Source organism: Gasterosteus aculeatus, chromosome 3 (genome assembly GCF_964276395.1).
Source record: "Gasterosteus aculeatus chromosome 3, fGasAcu3.hap1.1, whole genome shotgun sequence".
Lineage (NCBI taxonomy): Eukaryota > Metazoa > Chordata > Actinopteri > Perciformes > Gasterosteidae > Gasterosteus > Gasterosteus aculeatus.
Genome location: NC_135690.1, coordinates 18273224 through 18295370, shown reverse-complemented (window position 1 = coordinate 18295370; position 22147 = coordinate 18273224). Strand labels below are relative to the sequence as shown.

General features: G+C 49.0%; 1 protein-coding gene across 1 annotated transcript; it reads right to left on the bottom strand.

Annotated features, from left to right (window-relative positions):
• Positions 1-3454: 3454 nt before the first annotated feature.
• basp1 (brain abundant, membrane attached signal protein 1) lies at positions 3455-21252 on the bottom strand. The gene is made up of 2 exons (XM_078099957.1): positions 21084-21252; positions 3455-5634 (listed from the first exon to the last, which is right to left on the bottom strand). Exon 2 carries the CDS (start codon positions 5616-5618, stop codon positions 5001-5003), a length of 618 nt encoding a protein of 205 aa, XP_077956083.1. The 5' UTR covers positions 5619-5634; positions 21084-21252; the 3' UTR covers positions 3455-5000.
• Between the last annotated feature and the right edge of the window lie 895 nt (positions 21253-22147).

The following is a 22147-nucleotide window of genomic DNA, read 5'->3' as shown; positions in this document are numbered from 1 at the left end:
CGAAGTGCTGCTGTTGTTGCTTAGCAACCATCACACCCATGCACACGCAATGAACGCCGTGGCGTCCCGGAGAACGAGGCCGACTGGAGATCTCGTTACTCTCCAGTTACACTCTCGAGCGATGGCGAAGAAGAAGAAACGCTTCTGTTCTTTAGTTCTTCTTCTCAGGTTCTATTTTTAAGCTTTTGCCACCTAGTTGCATTCTTTCATGTTCAAATATGAAAATATTCACCTCATTTTGAGTGTTATACACTTTACGCCTTTTGATATCCAGACTTTTTCCATCAATATTCATATTTTTCTTTACATCGATCTGAAGATTTTTCTCCAATCTTCCTAAAACTTTCACTATTTGTGAATTTGGTATAAATCTACAGTCACAAACAGATAAAGTAGTAAAACAAATGCTTTCTTTCCTCTAATCTAAAAGAACATTTATTGTGAAGTAAAATCCACAAAAACCTCTTAATTGATTTGTGCATAAAAGCAACGTTTCAGAGTCTCGCCTACGGGCAAGACGTTTGTGCGGATCCCAACACGCACACTTCTGTTTCTGTAGAAAAGCAAACGCACACTTCTGGAAAACGGTGTCGTTGCCTGAGTTTGGCTCGTGAAGCGCTGCCTGTTTACTGAGGATTAAACCAAATGTTTCCTGACTCAAGTCGTTCTCCGGTTGTCATAACAACACAATCCAGATCACATAACAAGAACACGGAACTACACGGGTCGCTGCTCAAAGCCTCCTGAGGAGCTCTGACGTCGGATGAATCCCACATTGTTCATTGTTGAAGGTAATAGTTGGTTTCTAGTCTGATTCTTGTCCACATTGTGCGTATTGATGCACAAAGCGCCTCTCGGCGAGCAGCACTTTTCCTGGTATGCGGTTGCCATGACGACACGGCCGGCCAATGAGATAACGCATCGGCAGCTGCAGGGAAATGAAAGATAAATAGATAAATAAAGGCAGGTGGTGGCAGACGAGGCGCTTGAGACGATAATCACAGCAATCACAAAGATTCCTGTGCCCCCCCCTTGCCCCCCCCCAGATAGACCCTCCCAGATAGACCCCCCCCTCGCCCCCCCCAGATAGACCCCCCAGATAGACCCCCCCCTCGCCCCCCCCAGATAGACCCCCCAGATAGACCCCCCCCTCGACCCCCCCCCGCCCCCCCCAGATAGACCCCCCCCTCGCCCCCCCCAGATAGACCCCCCAGATAGACCCCTGGACTCCAGAGCTAAAGTGGACGGACCGGAAGGTTTTGTTTTAGTCGACCTTCTATTTGTCTGCCGTGTCGGGGGTCGTTGTGGCGCAGGGGGTAGAGAGGGTGTGGTGGGAACCAACAAGGTTGGTGGTTCGAGTCCCGGCTGCCCCGTGTCGAAGTGCCCCTGAGCAAGACACCTGACCCTTAATTGCTCCCCGGGCAAAGATGTAAAATCCAGGGGTTAAAAATGTGATGTAAGTCGCTTTGGATAAAAGCTAAAAGACCTGTAATGTAATTAATGTGATGTCGCACTAAAGTCTAAAGTCTTTTTATCGATTTAAGTTTTTATTTGTGAAAAGTTAAATCAGGAATTATTGTGTTTGGATTCCTGAGGAAACGTTCGTCAGGCTGAAGGAGCCGATGTTAGAAACTGTTATATAAGGTTCAACTCCACCGTACCAGAAGCTCCTACTGTACGTGTGCGTGTGTGTGTGTGTGTGTGTGTGTGTGTGCGCGTGTGTGTGTATACGTGTACGTGTGTGTGTGTGCGCCCCCTCTATGTGCGTCTCCACATGCTCCATCCATCAGCAACTCCCCCACAGGGGAGGCAGGGGGGGGGGGGGGGGGGGCTCTGCTATGGCTGCACTTGTGCCTGTTGCTAGGCGAGAGTCGGCCAATGGCGAGGGAGCAGGAAGCGGCGCGGACCAATGGGGCGGCTCGGCTCGGCTCCTCGTGGACTTTCTTCCCGCCTTTTGGTTGTTGTGGGTCGGACATCAAAGCCGCTGGTTTCCAGACGGCGCCTTTTGTTTCCACGCCGCTCTCTGTGATGGGCGGGTAGCCCTGAGGGGGGGGGGGGGGCTCTCCATGGGGGGTCGGCCCGGTGAAGATGTCAACCTTCAGCCACGACTCATTTTATCCCGTAAAGGTCTTGATGATCTGTTTTTAATGATCATACTTCCAACGCGAGAGGAAGAAACGTGAGGAGCATCATGGGAACATCTCAATATCTGAACACCCCCCCTCATGCTCCACCTCAGGCTCCTGTGTGTAACATTGTGAGTTCATTGTGAAGCGTCATCCTCCCCTGGAGACCCATAATGCACTTCTTCTCCACGGTGTCCTCCTCAGATGGTGGCGTCTTCTTCTGGACCCCCCCAGACGGAGACGCGTGCTCTCTGGTCACCGCTCACAGGGATCCTTTCCATCGCGCTGTGTTCGTTCCTTCAGTCAGGAACCAGCATGTGTTCAATATCTAAATATAAACGTGTGAAGTAGATGAAGCTCCACCGGACTACCTGACCATGATGGAAAAGCATCTCGTTCCAACACGGAGACCAAGATGGAGCAACAAAGCAATAATATGAAGAAGGCTGAAAGCAAAGGACTTCATTACACATCAATATTTAAACACGCAACATTTTAAACATCTGTCTCAACTTTGACCTTTTTATATCTGTGTATTGAGGATTTGAGGAATTCAGGAAGCAGCAACATCATGTTTGTCCTGTTTTCACTCTAATGTGTAATTACATGTTCTGTAACTGATTGATTGATCATCTGGTGATGTCATTCCAGTATCCAGACACGACTTTAACAACTCGACAACAGCTCCGTTTCGAAGCTCTTGGTCCAGACGAGCACGAGCGGCCCTTCAGAGGTAAAGGCAGGACGAAGCATCCTGGATAGTAAGTGTCTGAGCGGCCACTTTCTTTCTGCCAGAAAGAAACGGCCATGAAGATCTTCCCTGAATAGTCCAGGAGTTTGCTCTCAGGGGATCCTCTCATACCGGGTTCTCTGAAGACCCTTTCATCCCCCGGGGTCTACCCAGGTTGCAGAGGACACTGTTCTGTTCAAAGGCCTTCTACCAAGAACCCCTTTACATTCCTCAGAACCTTGGGGTTCCTCAAGGCTCCTGAAGGCCGGCTGACCTGAGGCAGCTGAACCCACAACCCTCCTGGATCTCATTCCGTTTTGGGGAGATCTTTGAACACTGGTGCTTTCAACATCTTTGAGGAACTCTTTCATTCGAGGATTCTTTGGGTGAAAATGGTTGTTAATCTTTACACAAAGCCACGAAAGCCCACATCTTCATGAAGGCTTCTCCAGAAGCCCACGGGTCTGCTCGTCGGCATGCAGGACCAAGAAGTGGAGGAAGTCACGGATTCAGACCTCATCAACACGTTGGTTTTTGCCATCAATGTTTATTTCTTTAACACGTGAGTGCGCGAAAAAAGCCGACTTACACAAAATCCTTGAGTTTCAGTCAATTTCTCACATTTTATTACTGTTGCACCATTTATACAAGTACATATAACTTTGAATGCATCAATTTCCATTTGATGTTTCTGTTGGTTGTTGATGGGCGTGGGGGGAGTAGCAGTGGTGACACATGGGATGGAAATACCAACTGTAGTTGCCACGGATGCAGACTGAGAAAGATGCTTTTTTTTCTCCACTTGACCAAAGAGACGGGACCAACCACGGACATGCAAACCACTGAGTCAAGAGCGGGGAGGAACCCAAGGACACGGACGCCCCTCCAGGGTTGGTTTCTGCTACGGTGCTGCGAGGAAAACGCCGCTGTCACTTGGATGTCTGAGATGAATGAATATGTACGGACATGATGAATCTCCATATATGCAAGGGTGGAAACAAGGAGAGGGCATGAAGTCAAGCACCGAGGGGCTGTTACACCTGCATGTTATTTCACTCTAGTCATCTGACTTCTGATAGTAAACTGCTTCACTATCAGCAGCCTTAAAGTGAATATGAGGAGTGAGGGTTGGGGGTTAGGGTTAGGGGTCAGGGGTTAGGGTTAGGGTTATTGTGGGTGGAATATGTGGACACCTTTCTCCTTCCACCGCTGCATCTATGTACACATGTCATGCACGTATGAGGATGAAAGGGATGTTTGAGCGGACGAGGACAAAATGAGAAGCTCCCGTTTCATGTGCGAGACTCTTCCATCCCACCATGACAGCGTGGTGTGCGGTTGCCATGGGAACGTGGACCAGAAGCAGATCGAGCTGGACTGGTTTAATCTACTGGTCGGTGTTCTGGGGAGCGGCGGGTTCCTCTTATTTTGTGCTTCTCTTCACTAAGTGAAGGACTCGAGAAGACGATCGCGGGAAACAGCTTCGACGGCCGACGTTCTCCCAGTGATCTGAGGTCAAACCAACCGAGGGTCTTATGTCAAACATCTGTTCTAATTTGTCATCACATTTGTTTTGTAGCAACCGAGACTTTCTGAGAACACGTAGGGGATCTTTTCAGCGAGGCTTTGCACATTTTATAAGTGTTTTACAAATGTTAAAAAACTTCTTAGTTCACAATATAACTGTGTGTTTCAGTACAAAATCTAGAAGTTTATCTGAAAAAATTCCTACGACTGTTTTATACGCCTAAGAATGTGTTTTGCGCTGCAAAGTTCTGCTTAGTTCGACCTCCTGAATGTCTGAGGAAGCTCGGAGTCCCATCGCGGTGTTTCACACAAAGCCGTCTGTGAAGGAACCACCCTGGACCAGGTCCAGCTGGTACCCCCCTGTGGAGCTGCAGGTGAGTGGAGGCGTGTTGCCGATGAAGAGGAGCGTGATGATGAGGGATGGAGAGGCGGCCGACAGACTCGTATCAAAGTTCAAATACTACAGCAGAGAAAATAAAACATAATGATGACTGGTTGCTCCAGTCTTCCTCCATCAACATTACATCATCATCATCATCATCATAATATGGGGGTAGTTAATTTCATTTTTTTGTTGTTTTCATCGGCGTCGAGTTCGGTACTTCAGAAGCTGTCCGTCACTCTTGAACTGCTACGGTTTGATCCTTGCTCGGCGCCTCGGTGGCGTTCGCCTCCTTGGCGGGAGGCTCGGCGGCTGGTGTTGAATTAGGGGCGGCGGCCTCCTTTGCCGGCGCCGCCTCCTTGGGCTTGGGGGCGGCGGAGGCCTCGGCTTTGGCTGCTGGTGCCGCGGGGGCCTCAGTCTTTTTGCCGTCGGCCTCATCTTTGCTCTCGGCCGCCGGAGCGGGCGCCGCCGCTTTGGCCTCGGGCTCCTTGGCGGCGGGGGCTGATTCCTTCGCCGGGGCGGGGGCTGCTGGTTTCTCCTCGGCCTTGGCGGGCTCGGCGCTCTTGGGCGCCTCTGCTTTCGGCTCGGCGTTGGCGGCGGGTTTCTCGGGCTCCTTGGCGGCGTTCTTCTCCTCCTCCTTGGGCGCCGCGGCGTCTGCGGCCGGCGCCTCTTTGGCCGCCGTGTCGTTGGCTACCTCCTTGGCGTCGGAGGGCGCCGCCGCGGCCTCGTCTTTGTTGTCTTTCGGCGCTTCGCTCTCCTCGGCAGAGGCCCCCTCTGCCTTGGCGTCCTTGTCTTTGGCCTTGTCATCGTTTACGTTGTATCCCTTCTTCTTTTTGCTGAGCTTTCCTCCCATTTTGGATCTGTGGCCTCTGAAACAAGACGCAGAGAACAGACGTTCAGCAGGACGGCCGTCACTCACATGAAGCCACAACTTGTACGAAGAACAAAGGGAACAACGAAGCTTCTGGAACCCAGAGGACGGTTTGAGTGCACAGCGTCCTGCACACAATCTGCACCTTATGACACGAGACACCAGGAAGAGGAAGAAGATGCTCATGGAACACATGATGGAACACATGATGGAACACATGATGGAACACATGATGGAACACATGAGTCCTGTGGAGGAGACCCAAACGCACACACACACACACACACACGCACACGCGCACACGCACACCTGCAGATTCCTGGCTGGCAGCGTGAGTTGAAGAATCTTTTCATAGATTCCTCCATCTGTCTACCTGTGGGGGGCGATGCCACAACATATCGGCCTCATTGAGACTCAAGAACGGAACCGTTTGTCGTTTGAAATATTAAGTCTGTATGTTGATGTGTAAAAAATGCCCCAAAATGACGAATGAAATGTGTGAAGGTTTGAAACCTTTAGATGGAAAGTCTCTGTTCCACCCATGACAGGAAACTCACAACACAACGCTCACATTTAGATTCTACAACTCCAGAGACACAGAACCACACAAGCAGAACCACGCAAACAGAACCACGCAAACAGAGCGTGCAAACATCTCCCCCCACCGAGGAGAGGAGGACCAAAGGACCCGGATATCGACAGTAGAACTTCTCCTGAATCACTTCTCATCTGAAACCTGCCACGACGCCTTCGCCCCCCCCCCAGATGTTCTGCTGCTGTCTCGTCTCGACGAAGCCGCCAAGTCGCCCGTCGCCTCGTCTCCTCTGACTGAATTACTCCACTATGCCCCCCCCCACACGCCCCCCACCGAGCGTCCAAACAGTTCTACCGTTCCTGCCGCAGCGTCACACCGACCACAATGGACGTCTGTCCGCTGCTTCACGCCATCTGACGATGACTCGCCCCCCCCCCCAGGCAGACAATGGCTTCCTTCAACCAGACGCACGCGTTCTGGCTGCCGGGCGTGTGGTTTCCAGAGCTCGGAGAGCCGGGAGAACCTGGAGGAAACGCTCAGTCTGACCTGCAAGCTGTGGCCAGCAGGGGGGCAATGGCATCAAGGCGCAGGACAAACCTTCTACCAGGAGCATCTGAAAGGAGGTGAAAAAGGCTCTTAGGCCTTAAAATGTGTTAAGATTCCTGGATGAGATCCTTCATATCCCCCCATCTTTAAACGAATGAAGTTAGATGGAACCCAATAGGGTTCTGGATCATGATAAATGATAAATAGGTTAATGATCTCAATCGGAATCCAAAGAGCTTCAGACTCCTTAAGGCTCCTTAAACAATCCACCCGCTCTGCTTGGAAATGGAATCTCTCTCAGGTCCATTTATTGTTCCTGAGAGTCACTAAAAGAAAAACGCGGTTCTTTCTCGTGTTGTGCAGCGTGTCTAATGGCGCCGAGTCAGCGGAACACGTGATTGATCGCCCGACAGGGAAGAAGGTCTCCAACCGTCGTATCTCTGCCTCGGGAAGGTGGGACGAGCTCCCGGCGGACAGATGGTTGAGTTCTTGGACGTTTTTTTTTTTTTCTCGACGCATCACTTTCCTCCGGCGCCATCGCGCTCGCCGGCACGCCGACGCCACTCGGCTCGCAGCTTCACGCCTTTTCTATCCGCAGCAGAGACGTCGTCTCCTAACCGGAGGAGACAGTTTTACATCCTTCTGAATTGTCCCTCCTTCTCCCTTTGTGTCCCCTTTGTGTCCCCTTTGCACACTCGACTCTCTCGTGATTCCTTCTCCTTGTTCAGTCTGACGAGGCCTTTTTACTTTTGCAGAATCTTCCCGTTGCTCAAAGGCACTCAGGCAGCTTTTGCCTCCAAAGGGCTCGCAGCAGGCGGCGCCAACCTGAGGGCGGGGGCTATCTAGGATGCGGCGTAGCGGCGATTAGCTAGCCGCTGGCTAACGTTAACGCAGTCAAATAGAAAAGGGAGGAGACGCCGTGGCGACGTCGTCCTCTGGTCACATGACTCCTGTGTTTCTCAGCGAATAATAGTTTTAACGTTTTAATAATAACACAAAGACCTCGTGAGTAAAGCTGCACTTATTAATGGTGATTAAACACGGACGGCTCACATGACCGTCTGTGTTCTGATGAAAAGACGCACACGGCTTCATTGTGCAGCAACAGCTGTTCACTAGACAAGCTTAAATAAACTCAGCAGACAGATGACAGCAATTAGTGGTCGACCCGTACGGAGCGTGCTTGTGGTTAGCTTAGCATAAAGGATGACCAAAGCTTCAATAACATGCCGCACGCTGTTTGTTTCACCTGAACACAAACGTAGACGACAAAAGGATCGACTCGGATGATCAATTCACAACTAAAACCGCAGCTCGTCTGTTGGCTGAGCGATTCTCGTTAGCGTGTTAGCGTCAGAAAGCAGAGACGGAATAGTTCCCTGCTTGTTTAAAGATGCAGGTCGAAACGTCACGTGTTTTAGGGAATAAAGTGACGTTTCTGCAACGTACAACGCGTGTGAACACTTCCTGCTGCGTCCAGCTGGCTGATTTAAGACGAGTCTGTTTCAGCAAAGTGCAGCAGGCTGAGCGGACAGGCCGGAAAACTGGAGCGGAAAATTTATCCCAATCACACACACACACACACGCACACGCGCACACGCACACGCACACACACACACACACACACGCACACGCACACACGCACACACACACACACACACGCACACGCACACGCACACACACACACACACACACGCACACGCACACACGCACACACACACACACACGCACACGCACACACACACACACACACACGCACACGCACACACGCACACACACACGCACACGCACACGCACACACACACACACACACACACGTAAAAGCTTCACTGAGTCGGAAGGAGCAGCGATGAGGAGGCTCGTAGCTCGCAGTCGGAATTCAAACCTTCGACTCGCTGAAACGACACGTTTGAGTCGGTGAAACTCTGGCGGCGCGACAGCGGGATCTTCTCTCTTCATCGGAGCCCCGACGGCCCCCGACTCCTCACATGGAGCCCTGCACCTCCGTACCATTCTGCCTTTCCAGCAGTTTGAGGTGTAAAATAGCACATCAGCGTCCACCAAGACAAAGCACATGGAGACGTTGGGATGAAGAGTTCACACGGTGGCCTCCACGCGACAAACAGACACCTGTTTGTCTTATAAAGTACGTCACTGAGATGTATTTGATCCGCCACCACGAATGAGAATCCTAAGTTTACACTTTATTGTGAAACGCACAACGCGTCCGTCTGTCCGTCTGCATGAAACCAGCACCTGTCGTTGTGTTTCAGCGGCTAGCAGGATAGCCCGCTGCGTCATCAGCTGTTAGCACCACACAGAGCAGCTAACCAGTGCTAACGCTAACGCGGGCTACAAGGCCCAAGCATCCCGTGCTATCCGACCCGGCGAAAGAAAGCTGCATTCAGAACAAAGTCATCGCTTTGTTCTGAAGAGGAGTCAAATTACTCAGAGTACACAGGTACTGTGTACTAATTACTCAGAGTACAAAGGTACTGAGTACTAATTACTCAGAGTACACAGGTACTGTACTATCTGCACTGCTTCTTCTGGCCTCAGGCTGAACACACACACACACACACACAGCTAATCATTCAAGCTAATGCTAAACACACATCCAGAGGCATAAACAAACACACACACACATTTCCGTGTGTTCAGAGGATCGATCCTCAGATTGGAGGAAAAGTCCCGGCTGGTTATTGATCGTTTATCACCAGGACACAAATCCTCCCGCAGCCTTTCTATCAACGGGAGGGAAGTGAAACGGATCACATCCTTGTTAAAGGAGACAGAAAGTTCTAATCGGCAGTTTGAGTTTCTGTTCAACTGCGTTTCAGTTGTTGCAACTATTCAAGTTTCTGACTTAACCCTCAAAATATCTCCTTTATACTAAAAGTATCTGCATGATGAAACACGAAGCACGTTTACCGATCAAACACTTCGACGTCGAGGTTCAAAGACGCCAAACACACGAAAATCAACCTTTTGTTGCTTTATCCAAATTTCCTGTTTGGATGAAAGTTTATTCTGAAAATAGATTTGGAAGGCGAGAACCTGTTGAGCTAATAAAGTTGTTTTGGTCACACAAGTGTGTGAAAACAATCCAGGTTTTAAAGGTTCCACGTTAATGTTTCACGAAGAACTACGGGCGGGAGGACGTTCCCCTGCGCTCTGCACTTAGTCCATCACGAGGAACCCGTCTCCTGTGGGATGAACGAAGAACGTTTCTTCTCTCGGACGTCGTTGTGAAGATGTCCTGTTCGTCTGACACATCCAGGTCCCTGTGGTCCGGATCCAACAGGTGCCGCCAGGGCTTCAGCAGAATACCCACAATCCACTGCGGCGCCGCGAGCACATTGTTGGACCAGTGACATCGTCACGTTTCTTTCTTTCTATTTAGAGACTTCAATCTACTTTAAACGCCAAAGAGGTTTTTAAAGAGAGTTTAGTTCAATTTACCAAAGTAAAGAAGATTTGACCCTAAAATGTCCAAATCAAACAATTTTTGAGTTTTTACTATTTCATCCAAAATCCAACGTGTCCAATGAACGAAGCCAGAACAGAACATAGAACCTTCCTGCACTTAGATCCTGAACTACGAGCCCCAAGTATACATATATGTATACTTATATACATATATATATATATGTATATATATATATATATATATATATATATATATATATATATATATATATATATATATATACATACATATATACATACACACACAGACACACATCCACCTGTGTGATCCTAACGCAGTAAAGGAGCCTCGTCCTGTGTGGCTGAATATAAAAGCTTTGTCATAAACATCATGAGTGCATTCTGTGCAGAGGGGGGAGGAAGGGGGAGAGAAGAGGGGGGAGGAAGGGGGGGGTTGTTGTCCGTTTCACCCCCCCCCCCCTGCAAAGCTACAAAGGGAAGTCTTCACATACCAGTGATAAGGAGAGGTGAAAACAGGAGGCCGAGTTGGACCTTCGTACTGTGACTGCTCAGGTATGTGGGGGGGGGGGGGAGAGGGGGGGAGAAGGGGGGGAGAGGGGGGGGGCAGTGACCTCACCTTCCTAAATATTTGAACAATCGATGCACTCAGAGAACAAAAGCTGCAAAAAGGCTGAACTTCAGATCTGAAAGCCGACAACATGAAGTGAAACAGAAGCTCAGCGTGTAACTGGAACCATCCAGAGAGAACCCACCCAGGGTTCTACAAGAACCTTCTCCCCTCCACACGTCTGTCCAGAAGCAGAGCGCAGTGTCCGCTGGGTGAGACTGATGGAGGACGACAGGACGTCCCAGAATGCATTTCAGGTCCTCGTGTGTGAACAAACGGGTGACGAGTTGATTGTTGTCTAATAGTTTATTAATAAGAAAGATGTGTGTGAGGGACAGGTGACCTTTGACCCGTCCCCAGCTCGGCTCCCTGCTCACACACACACACACACACACACTAAGCCATCAGTCAGCCTGGTTGCCATGAAGAAAAGAAGAAGGGGTCTTGGTGACGCAGAGTAAACTCCTCCAAACATCTGAAGACATGGAGACGAAGCTAGAATGTCCTTCAGCCTCTAGATGAACCACCTGAAGGAGTCTGCTCCATCCTAACATGAACCAGGAGCACGGGCAATACAACGTTTATAAGTCGTCTTACTCCCTTTTTTCCATTGTTACAAACGTGTCCTCTGAGGACACGACGGGGAGCTGTGGCTCCAGGTGAGACTGCTCCAAGGACCTGAAGGTGTGTACCTGGGAGAGACGGGTCCCTTGTGGACACTTCTGACTGAGGAGGCTGTGTGCGTTGTGTGTAAACACACAGTTCAACACGAAGAAGTATCACGGGGTTTTCTGCCTCGTTGTCTCTGGTTCCTGGACGGGACCCAGTGAACCTCCATAAGTCTTCTGTGTCTTTGCTGCCCGTCGTGTCGTGAACTTGATTCTAAAGCAGAAGCTCTAAAAACAAACCGGATACGAAGCAGAATCAACGATGTGGGTTTCAGATAAACAAACTTCTCCCACTATATACTGTACTCGTCCTCGAGGTCTCTGGGGACGGGAAGTAGATCATGTCCACAAGAGACAGACGTGGAGGTTTAACAGGGAGCTGCACGGCGCTGTGTGTGTGTGTGTGTGTGTGTGTGTGTGTGTGTGTGTGTGTGTGTGAGCAGCTCTGGACAAAGTTTCTTGTAATTTATGCAAAGAATTGAGCAATTATTCATTTGTCTCCGTGTGGTGTGGAGTTTAAAAATAGAAAACCGCAAAGAAGAGTGAAGCGCGGTTCGTGCTTTAGGATGCTAAGGAGTGCTGGTGTGGAATCTCAGCAGCATCCATTAAACATCCAGTTCATCGGGCGAAGGACGGCGTTCAAAAGCAGCTTGAGTCTGATTAAAGAGCGAAGAGGCTCCGTGTGGAATCACGCTTCTAATGACTACAAACACACATTGTTGCTCTGGATGCGTCTCTTGTATTCGTCTCTCACGTCGTCGTCCCCTCGTTCAGAAGACGTTTGAGTCGTGGGTTTGTTACGTGAGACGTTTGACACAAGGCACCGTCCTCCCTGCTGGTCGGTGTCCCAAAGCATGCTGGGATTAGCATCTGAGCGGCTACATCGGCGCATTAAAGTCACACCGTTACAACAACATTGTTGTCTCCTTTTGCTTTGTGAGTAATTAAAGATGCTTAATTAAGACACCTGTCAATCAGCGTGTAGCCCCGCCCCCTAAAGCACATCAACTAGTGCAGAAGAAAGTGAATAAATGCTGTTAGGGGTCCGCTGCCTTCAGGGGACTGAATGAGCTCGTTCTGTGTCACAGCGTAACGGGGGGCTACGAGGGGCTACGAGGAGCTACGGGGGGCTACGAGGGGCTACGGGGGGCTACGAGGGGCTACGGGGGGCTACGAGGGGCTACGAGGGGCTACGGGGGGCTACGAGGGGCTACGGGGGGCTACGAGGGGCTACGGGGGGCTACGGGGGGCTACGAGGGGCTACGGGGGACTACGGGGGGCTACGGAGGGCTACAAGGGGCTACGGGGGGCTACGAGGGGCTACGAGGGGCTACGGGGGGCTACGAGGGGCTACAAGGGGCTACGAGGGGCTACGAGGGGCTACAAGGGGCTACGGGGGGCTACGGAGGGCTACGGGGGACTACGGGGGACTACGAGGGGCTACAGGGGGTTACGGGGGGCTACGAGGGGCTACGAGGGGCTACAAGGGGCTACGGGGGGCTACGGGGGACTACGGGGGACTACGAGGGGCTACAGGGGGCTACGGGGGGCTACGAGGGGCTACGAGGGGCTACAAGGGGCTACGGGGGGCTACGGGGGACTGCGGGGGGCTACGAGGACGGAAATCAGGATCATCAGCGACTCCTTCACGTCCATGAAGCGCTGTGGTTCACGTTCTCGTGGAGAATCAATGAGTGCATTAAAGGTCGTCTGGTTGGAGCGTCCGCCTTAGTGTGGCCGGATGATACGTGCTAATACGTGCTAATGAGCGAGCCCCCCCCCCCCCCCCCGTGTGTTCTTTGGTTGTTGTTGTCTCGATGGCGGCCATTTTGAGCAGGAGCGCACTGTACATGTAAGATAAGCTGCGTTAAAGTGCACAAAAATCAAAATGGACCCTCAGCAGAGCCGAGGGGGGGGGGGGGGGGGGGGAGGAGGGGGGGGGTCTATTAGTCTCTCTGTCTTTTCAAAGTACATTCGTCCCCAAACGGTTGTGACAGGCGTCTCTATCTTCCACTCACCAGCTCCTGCCAATATTCCTCCCTCCCAGCACACAGTTACACACACACATGCAGTCACACACACACACACACACACTCACACAGTTACACACACACGCAGTCACACACACACACACACACACACAGTCACACACACACACACACAGTCACACACACACACACACACACAGTTACACACACACATGCAGTCACACACACACACACACACACACTCACACAGTTACACACACACACACACACACACACACAGTCACACACACACAGTCACACACACACACACACACACACACACACACAGTCACACACACACAGTCACACACACACAGTCACACACACACACACACACACACACAGTCACACACACACACAGTCACACACACACACACACACACACACACACACACAGCGGCCTCAGAGACAGGACACTTGTCCACACTGAGAGCTGTCAAGCATCTCGTCTCTGCATCTTCCTTTGCTCCTTGCTGCTTGTTTCAGAGGACGTTTCTGTCACAACCAGCAGCACCACAGCGCGACCCGACCCAAACCGACCCGACCCGACCCCAACCGACCCAAACTGACCCGACCCAAACCGCCGTGACCCGACCCGCCGTGACCCAACATCAATGAATATCTACATTTGTTCAGAAGAGGGTTTTAATGCAGCAAACAGCATCCGGTCCACTTTGTTTCCTTTGCAGAGGACCTTGTCCCTCTGCTGGCTGGTTGTACATGTTTGAGTCCCCCCCCCCCTTGAGACGGAGGTCATAACTCCTAAACGCTTCCTGGGCATTTCTCTGTGATGTTTACGACCCTAAATCCCAGAGAACATAAAGCGCCGCCACTCGTCTAATATCGTTCCATAAATCTGCCGCAGATTTAGTCTCCCGGGAAGCAACGTCTTAATTCTGCCTTTTCTCTTAAGGGACCACGAAAGGAAACGACCCCTAAACGTCACCCAGAAGCGTCATGTGACCTTTGACTTTAAATCCACTGCCTGCTTGAACAGGAAACCTCCCCAGAGAAACGGCCCCAGAGAGAGCGACCGGCGGCCTCGGGCTCTGTGGACCCAACGAACGCACCCAGACTCAGACATCCAGCCCCCCCTTTCAGCCCCCGTCAGCCCCCCTCGGCCCCCTTCAGCCCCCGTCAGCCCCCTCAGCCCCCTTCAGCCCCCTTCAGCCCCCCTCAGCCCCCCTCAGCCCCCCTTAACCCCCCTCTCGTCTGTCCTTCTTGGCTAAACCGGTATCTCGGTGACCCGGTCACCGGCCCGTCGGACGCTGCCGGGCAGAGCGAGACGTGAGGTGGCGTGCATGCGCTGTCCCTCGCCACAGCCGTGAGAGGGAGACTGAGGGGGGGGGGGGGAGGAGACGAGGACACAGGGACAAAGGCGACTGTAAACTCCAGCTAACCCCAGACGGGGTGGAGGGGGTGAATGGGATGACAGCCGAGCACCACATCAGCACCACGCAGGCCGACTGGACTCACTGAGGACACACGGGGTCCAGACAGACCTCTGATTGGTCCCCTACGTAGAATTCGGTTTATTCTAGAAACGCAATATATAAACCAACACAACAGCATTTTATATAGTTTAATCAATTCATTCAGACAAAATAATTTAGAATATTATTCTAATTAAATATATTGAAATAATAAAAATATATTTAACTTTTTATATTTGGAATTATTTAAGCTTTTCAATTAATAAGTGAAATCAATCCAGCTATTTTTAAAAAGCATATAAAAAGATATCTTATTATATGTGTTCATTTTAATAAAATAATGCCCTAAAGAACAAATAATAAACCCTTCTTTAACATCCAGTTACAACCTGAGTGCAGCAAAGCTCCTCGAGAAAGAGGCTTCGTTTCCTGTCTGGTTGACGGGAACTGACAGAACTGGGACGTCAACACCAGCGCACCTGCGAGTCGCCGCCACGCGTCTCGTTGTCCTCAGACAAAGTGTCCCGGGACTGCCTGAGACTCACGGAGAGAGAGGACGCCTTCCAGTTGTGAGACATTCAGACGGAGAGGAGGACGAGAGACGCTGATCGCCGCTGAAGGCCGAGGACGTCCAAGTACTCGTTGTGACGGAAGAAGAAGAAGAGAATAATGCCGTTTGGGCAGATTGGTCCAGCCGACCACTATTTGTTGTGCTTCTCCGTGTTCTCCAGTTTAAACCAAATGACCCGTATTGGGTAGAATTCAGGATTTGAATAAATATGATGAGCTTCAACGCAGACGAGTCGCGTGTGTTGTCTGGTATTGGTGTGTTGCCTGGTTCTGTGTTTCCTGGTATTGGTGTGTTGCCTGGTTCCGTGTTGGCTGGTTCCGTGTTGCCTAGTTCTGTGTTACCTGGTTCTGTGTTACCTGGTTCCGTGTTTCCTGGTTCCGTGTTGTCTTGTATTGGTGTGTTGCCTGGTTCTGTGTTGCCTGGTATTGGTGTGTTGCCTGGTTCCATGTTGCCTGGTTCTGTGTTTCCTGGTTCTGTGTTGCCTGGTTCTGTGTTTCCTGGTTCTGTGTTGCCTTGTTCCGTATTGCCTGGTTCTGTGTTGCCTGTTTCTGTGTTTCCTGGTTCCGTGTTGCCTGGTTCTGTGTTTCCTGGTTCTGTGTTGCCTGGTTCCGTATTGCCTGGTTCTGTGTTGCCTGTTTCTGTTTTCCTGGTATTGGTGTGTTGCCTGGTTCTGTGTTTCCTGGTTCTGTGTTTCCTGGTTCTGTGTTTCCTGGTATTGGTGTGGTGCAGGGTTCTGTGTTGCCTGGTTCTGTGTTTCCTGGTATTGGTGTGGTGCAGGGTTCCGTGTTGCCTGGTTGTGTGTTTCCTGGTATTGGTGTGGTGTAGGGTTCTGTGTTGCCTGGTTCTGTGTTGCCTGGTTCTGTGTTTCCTGGTATTGGTGTGTTACCTGGTTCTGTATTGCCTGGTTCTGTGTTTCCTGGTATTGGTGTGTTGCCTGGTTCTGTGTTTCCTGGTATTGGTGTGTTGCCTGGTTCTGTGTTTCCTGGTATTGGTGTGTTGCAGGGTTCTGTGTTGCCTGGTTCTGTGTTTCCTGGTATTGGTGTGTTGCCTGGTTCTGTGTTTCCTGGTATTGGTGTGTTGCCTGGTTCTGTGTTGCCTGGTATTGGTGTGTTGCCTGGTTCTGTGTTGCCTGGTATTGGTGTGTTGCCTGGTTCTGTGTTTCCTGGTATTGGTGTGTTGCAGGGTTCTGTGTTGCCTGGTATTGGTGTGTTGCCTGGTTCTGTGTTTCCTGGTACTGGTGTGGTGCAGGGTTCTGTGTTGCCTGGTTCTGTGTGTCCTGGTATTGGTGTGGTGCAGGGTTCTGTGTTGCCTGGTTCTGTGTTGTCTGGTATTGGTGCGTTGCCTGGTTCTGTGTTGCCTGGTTCTGTGTTGCCTGATATTGGTGTGTTGCCTGGTTTCGTGTTACCTGGTATTGGTGTGTTGCCTGGTTCTGTGTTTCCTGATATTGGTATGGTGCAGGGTTCTGTGTTGCCTGGTTCTGTGTTGCCTGGTTCTGTGTTGCCTGGTATTGGTGTGGTGCCTGGTTCTGTGTTGCCTGGTTCTGTGTTGCCTTGGTTCTGTGTTGCCTGGTTCTGTGTTTCCTGGTATTGGTATGGTGCAGGGTTCTGTGTTGCCTGGTTCTGTGTTGCCTGGTTCTGTGTTGCCTGGTTCTGTGTTGCCTGGTTCTGTGTTTCCTGGTATTGGTATGGTGCAGGGTTCTGTGTTGCCTGGTTCTGTGTTGCCTGGTTCTGTGTTGCCTGGTTCTGTGTTGCCTGGTATTGGTGTGTTTCCTGGTATTGGTGTGGTGCCTGGTTCTGTGTTGCCTGGTTCTGTGTTGCCTGGTTCTGTGTTGCCTGGTATGTTTGTGGCGCTCGGTACCCTGCTGAGCGCGTTAGCAGATCTGACTTGTGAACTTTAACTGACGTTGAAGCTGATCTATAATTCACGCTGCATATTTGCAGCAGGAAATTCCTCCTGTTAATAATTGATACAATAGCAGAAATGGCTTCAATGAAATCTTGTGAAATCATGAGACAGGAATGTAACAGCGGGGGTGTTTGTTTTAGGGCGAACCAGCCTGGACTTATTATTTAACATTCCATAAAGGATACAAATGTTCCTGTTTGCAATCAGTAGATGTTGAAGCAGCTTAAACGCCTGAAAGGGACTTTTTACTCCAGAACCTCTGGGTCAAAGACTCAACTCGGCATTTTGTAAAATCATCTTGTGCAGAATGATCATGAATGTGAGGCTGATAAATGTCTCTGAAGCTCCATTTGTCTATTTCTGTCCAGCAGTGGGCTTGAAACACGTTAGCCTTTGTTTACCATGAAATGATATGAATGTGCAATATTTGATTTCCTTTGGATCACACGTACACACTGACGGATCTGGATCTGTGTGTTTGATTTAAAGAGGTTTTTAAAATCTCCTTTTCCGCCGCCATTCATTCACGATAAAACATATTCAACACTTATTAGATAGAAAAACATTTTAATAGGATACAATGTTGAAAAGAAGCAAAGGATTGTGGGAGAGGTCATGTTTAAAGATATAGAAGGTCAAAATATAGGAGTTGGTAATCAAAACACAGAGGAAACAACCTGAGCAGGAGTCTGTCCACTCAGTATAATGTCTATTAAAAGACCAGATAATTTAGACTTTGTATGAACTTTGAGGAAGCCCTTTAATACACAATCACGCCGCCTTAGACATGAAAATGGGAAGGTGCCACTTCCTCATTGCTGCGAGGCCGGCCTGCTGCAGGACGCTCACCAAACAGAGGAAGTTCGGCCCATGCAAAGGTCGTGTTCTGGGTCGACCTTTATAGAATAAACACTTCATATTCACGCTGCAGCCAGCTGCTCACCCAAACAAGCAAAAACAGCACAGTCTTTCCAAGGGAGTCACGTCCTCGTCTCACAGCCGAGCCCGCTCAAAGCAAACAATTAGGAGATCCACTCATATAACTATAACGAGTATCACGCTTTATGAGTATGTACATTCAACTGAGGAGCAGACGAATGGAAAAGACTCGAGCTGTTGCTGTGTAACGTTTAGTGTCCTCCGACTCTTTGCAGATGACTGCATGCTGAGCGTGATGGTTGGAAGGATCTCCATCATGTGAACAGTGATAGTCTCTAAGGTGCTTGTCGCCTCAAAAGATGCATCTTTAGTGGCAAGGAAATTCATAAATACAGTAACAACTAGCAGTGAAGGCTGGAGAATGAACTGCTGCTACAGATGCTTTTGTACTCTCACTTCTGATTAACTCCACAGCCACGCGTTTCACTACTGACTCGCCGGACATCACTTAAGGCCATCGATCGTACTTTGTGCAGCTCCCTCTGGAGACACAAAAGGCATGTTTGCATGTCTAGTTTCACTCCCCAAAACCTGTTAGCAGACATCGCTGCATAGAAATTGGCAGAAATCCGAATATGAAGAAATTTCAAGAGTATGAGAGATGGACGACGCGCCAAACAAATCAACACGTAAAATCCCCCATACAGCCACATCGTGCTACGTCGCTGAAAGCTCACGTTAGCAGAAGTAGCATTGAGTAAGACTGCGATGCGTCGGAGCTGTATTCAGTACCAGGCCACGGCCTATTGATGGACACGTGGTGCCGTTATCTCCGGGTGGTTAAATGTGGATTTTAAACATGGTATCGAATCGCTGAATTGATAATCGCAGTATTTACTTTGAAAAGCTGATATCGATGTAAAGAGGGAATAATGACACGCCGCCTCTGACAGCTGACGCTAGTGACAGAATACGTGACAACATGTCTGCTCCCCGACACACACACACACACACACACACACACAGACAGGCGGTAAGCGGATGAGTCACCGTGGTAACGTCTCACCGGGTCGCTGTTTGTCTCCTTCCAGGAGGATGAATGAGCTCGTAAGTGAGAACGAAATGTAGCTACTTATATCTAAAAAGATGCAGGTAAAGTAATAAAAGTAAAGCTCGTTATTGATTATTTCAGACTCAACAAAAGGTAAATCTGATTAATTATAGACTGAGGACTTATAGGAGTTATTCAAAGTGAATATTTAACTATTGGTACCAGCGATCTGATATTTCTGATGTAACAACACGTAAAGAGATTCTAGTGAAGCCAAACACGAGACATGAAAGTATGAATATGAATTATTAAGAGTAAAATCATGTAAAAATCAAGTGGGATTATTAAAATTCAGCTGTTAATACTGCTTAGACAATAAATGTACTTACATATTTCTATATGAACACAGAGAATAGTGTCCAATAAAATATCAATATTATTATTGCTTCATAATAATATTGATGTTTTAAATATCGATTAGTCGTTCAGTGAATAAAAGGACAGACAATGTGAAAATATATTTCACATTATATATATATATATATATATATATATATATTTATACATAAGATATAGGAGGAGAAAGGGTGTAAATAATGGGTTTTCTTGATAATCAGCTTGAGGTTTTATTGATTTTCTGAATTATATTGGTAGTATTAATTCGTATTCACGTCACTTAATCAATGAATCGACTGATTTGGTTCAACAAAATCATTCTACTGTACGAGAGTGAAAACGGTCCAGTGACGGTACACCATCACGCGCACGCACGCGCGCGCCCACGCACACACGGACACAAATAACCATTTTATTTCCATATTTCCATCAGGTTTTGTTCCCCTCCTGACCACGAATAAGACCCCCACCCTCCTCCTCCTCCTCCTCCTCCTCCTCCTCCTCCTCTCCATCCTATTGACAGGCAAGGTGGCATCTCTCCCATCCACACCCTACTCCCAGTGCGCATGCGCGCCGCGGCAAACAAAGGACCGGGCTCATAGAGTTCGACCGGCTGCAGGAATAAAAGCATCCTGCAGCATCAATGAGGGGGGGGGGGGGGGGGCATCCAGGTACACCCCCAGTCCTTCAGCACCCCCCCCCCCCTCATTCCTCCCTCCTCTCTTCTCCTCAGTGCAATAAAACGGAAATATGAGATTAATAATGAATCTACATCGTTCATTCGGAGGCCGAATGGGCGTGTACGCGTGCATGTGAGTGAGCCTTGTTGCATGCGGCCGAACGGTGTCACACCCCCGTGCAGACAAAGCGGGGGGGCGGGGGGGGGCTTCTGTAAATTATGAAGAAGAAGACGCGTTGCTTAGCAGCCCGAGTAAATGACACAATAAATGATAAACTACTGCAGGAGATCGATGCATGATGAAGAGCGCGTGGGTGCGCGCGAGAGGACGCGGTTTTTACCCAAATAAAAGTGAGAAAAGGGAAACAATGTGAGGCTGAAGCGCGTGTTGCTCCAGACCGAACACACCCCTTTTCAAGCTCGTGCACATTTGTCTTTTTTCGCCAATGAAAAAAAAAGAAGAGGAAATAATATGAATTTATTTCCGTCATTTTAAAATGTTCCAAATCAGTTTGCTCTTTGATCTGCTGCGGCGCTTTGGTCTCAAACAGGATCGGCGCGCGGAGGAGACAAAAGGGATGAGTGAAAAAACACAATCAAATATCAAAAGCACCCAAAGAACCCAAAGAACCCAAAGCGCGTTCTTTGCCTTTGTTTCCTCGGTGGACAGAGACGGGATGCAGCGCGCGGCGGCTCTTACCTCTGTGCTCTCCTCGCGGGCTTCAAGTAGCGGCTGCAAAGAAAATCTTTTTTTTGCGGCTTCTCGTGCGCGCCCAGCGGCTTGTGCCCGCTGCACAGTACGGCGATCCTCCGCCCCGTGCGCGCGCACGTGCATGCCTGTGGGTGTAGCGCGCACGCAGACAGACGCACACTGATTTTTTTTCTCGTGAAGAGAGATTGTTTCACTGAGTTGGTTGTTGAATAATATCTCTAGTTTGTGAGACTTTTATTTTGAAAGCTCACTGTAATATTCCTCCATGCTCTAATACATAATATATATGTGTGTGTATATATATATATATATATATATATATATATATATATATATATATATATATATATAAATTATATGTATACAAATATATATTCTATATATATATTAATTAAATTATATATATTTTTGTTTTTTTTACTTTAAAAAACTTTAAAAAATGAATACTCTCGTGTCTATGCATTAAGAACACCAAAAGCTTAACAGCTCTATTGAAATGTGTCCTACGTAAAATCTAATATTGATGTTCAGAGCTCTTTGAACTGGACCAAAATAAAGTGTGGTGCAGGACTTTGTGTGTCTGCAGTACTCGGGTCTGGACACAAGGGGGCAGTGTAGGCCGCTCATTTCTTCTGCTTCTCCTACAGAGAATACTGCGTGTACACTCCCTCTGAGGAGGTTAATACAAATTGATGTTTTTTTAATGGAGTTATTTTTCCCAGCAACAGTATTCATTTTTATTTATTTTAATAATGTTTTTATTTTCCCATATGATTCCTTTTCAGCTGGAAGCTGAAAGCTTTGATTATCGTGTTGAATTGAAGAGTCGGATGCTTTGATTGGAGCGAAGAAGTGGCCTGAGGTTAGAAGAGGAGAAGAAGAGGAAGCTCTCAGACATCAGAGCGTTGGCTTGTGGTGAAAGGACGAGTCCTCACAGATGAATCGCCATCATCAGCCTAATTTAAGCTTCAGTTGGTTTCCTGTGTGTGAAGTATAATATATAACTGCATTTAAAGCTGGATCACAGGTCACCGCATGTGTGCATTCACCCT

Bases quoted from the DNA above. Each gene is read 5' to 3' on its own strand.
- basp1 (XM_078099957.1), bottom strand. From the start codon at position 5,618: ATGGGAGGAAAGCTCAGCAAAAAGAAGAAGGGATACAACGTAAACGAT.